General features: G+C 53.8%; 1 protein-coding gene across 2 annotated transcripts in view; it reads right to left on the bottom strand.

Annotated features, from left to right (window-relative positions):
- The window catches only part of LOC119585603 (ras-related and estrogen-regulated growth inhibitor-like protein), a gene marked incomplete at its 3' end in the record, with an annotated part of 44,808 nt that overhangs the window by 11,246 nt on the left and 33,270 nt on the right, over positions 1-292 (bottom strand). For both annotated transcript variants that reach the window (XM_037934268.1, XM_037934269.1), the window contains 1 exon segment: positions 1-98. In XM_037934268.1, the coding sequence (XP_037790196.1) occupies positions 1-98 (98 nt within the window).

Below are 292 nucleotides of genomic sequence, written 5' to 3'. Positions count from 1 at the left end.
CGCACAGCCACTCGGAACGTTTCCCACGACGTGATCGAGTACACCACCAGCCACGCCTCCGCCCACGTTACCGTCTCGCGAGGCACGACCACCTCGTCCTTAGAGAGGAAGAGGGCGTCAGAAAAAGGGCATGGCAGGGGCTGAAGGGGCGTTGCTGGAACTGCTCCTAGAGAATAATGCATGAAGGAAGGGAGGCGACAGACTTTGGTATGGTACCTTACCGGTGTCTTGATTATGGGACGTTGTGTGTTTGTCTCTGTAGGAGGTCGTAAATAGATGGTATGAATATTTA

The sequence above is a fragment of the Penaeus monodon genome, chromosome 20 (genome assembly GCF_015228065.2).
Source record: "Penaeus monodon isolate SGIC_2016 chromosome 20, NSTDA_Pmon_1, whole genome shotgun sequence".
Classification (NCBI taxonomy): domain Eukaryota; kingdom Metazoa; phylum Arthropoda; class Malacostraca; order Decapoda; family Penaeidae; genus Penaeus; species Penaeus monodon.
The sequence above is the reverse complement of the archived record's forward strand: the minus strand, read 5'-3'. Positions and strand labels throughout refer to the sequence as shown.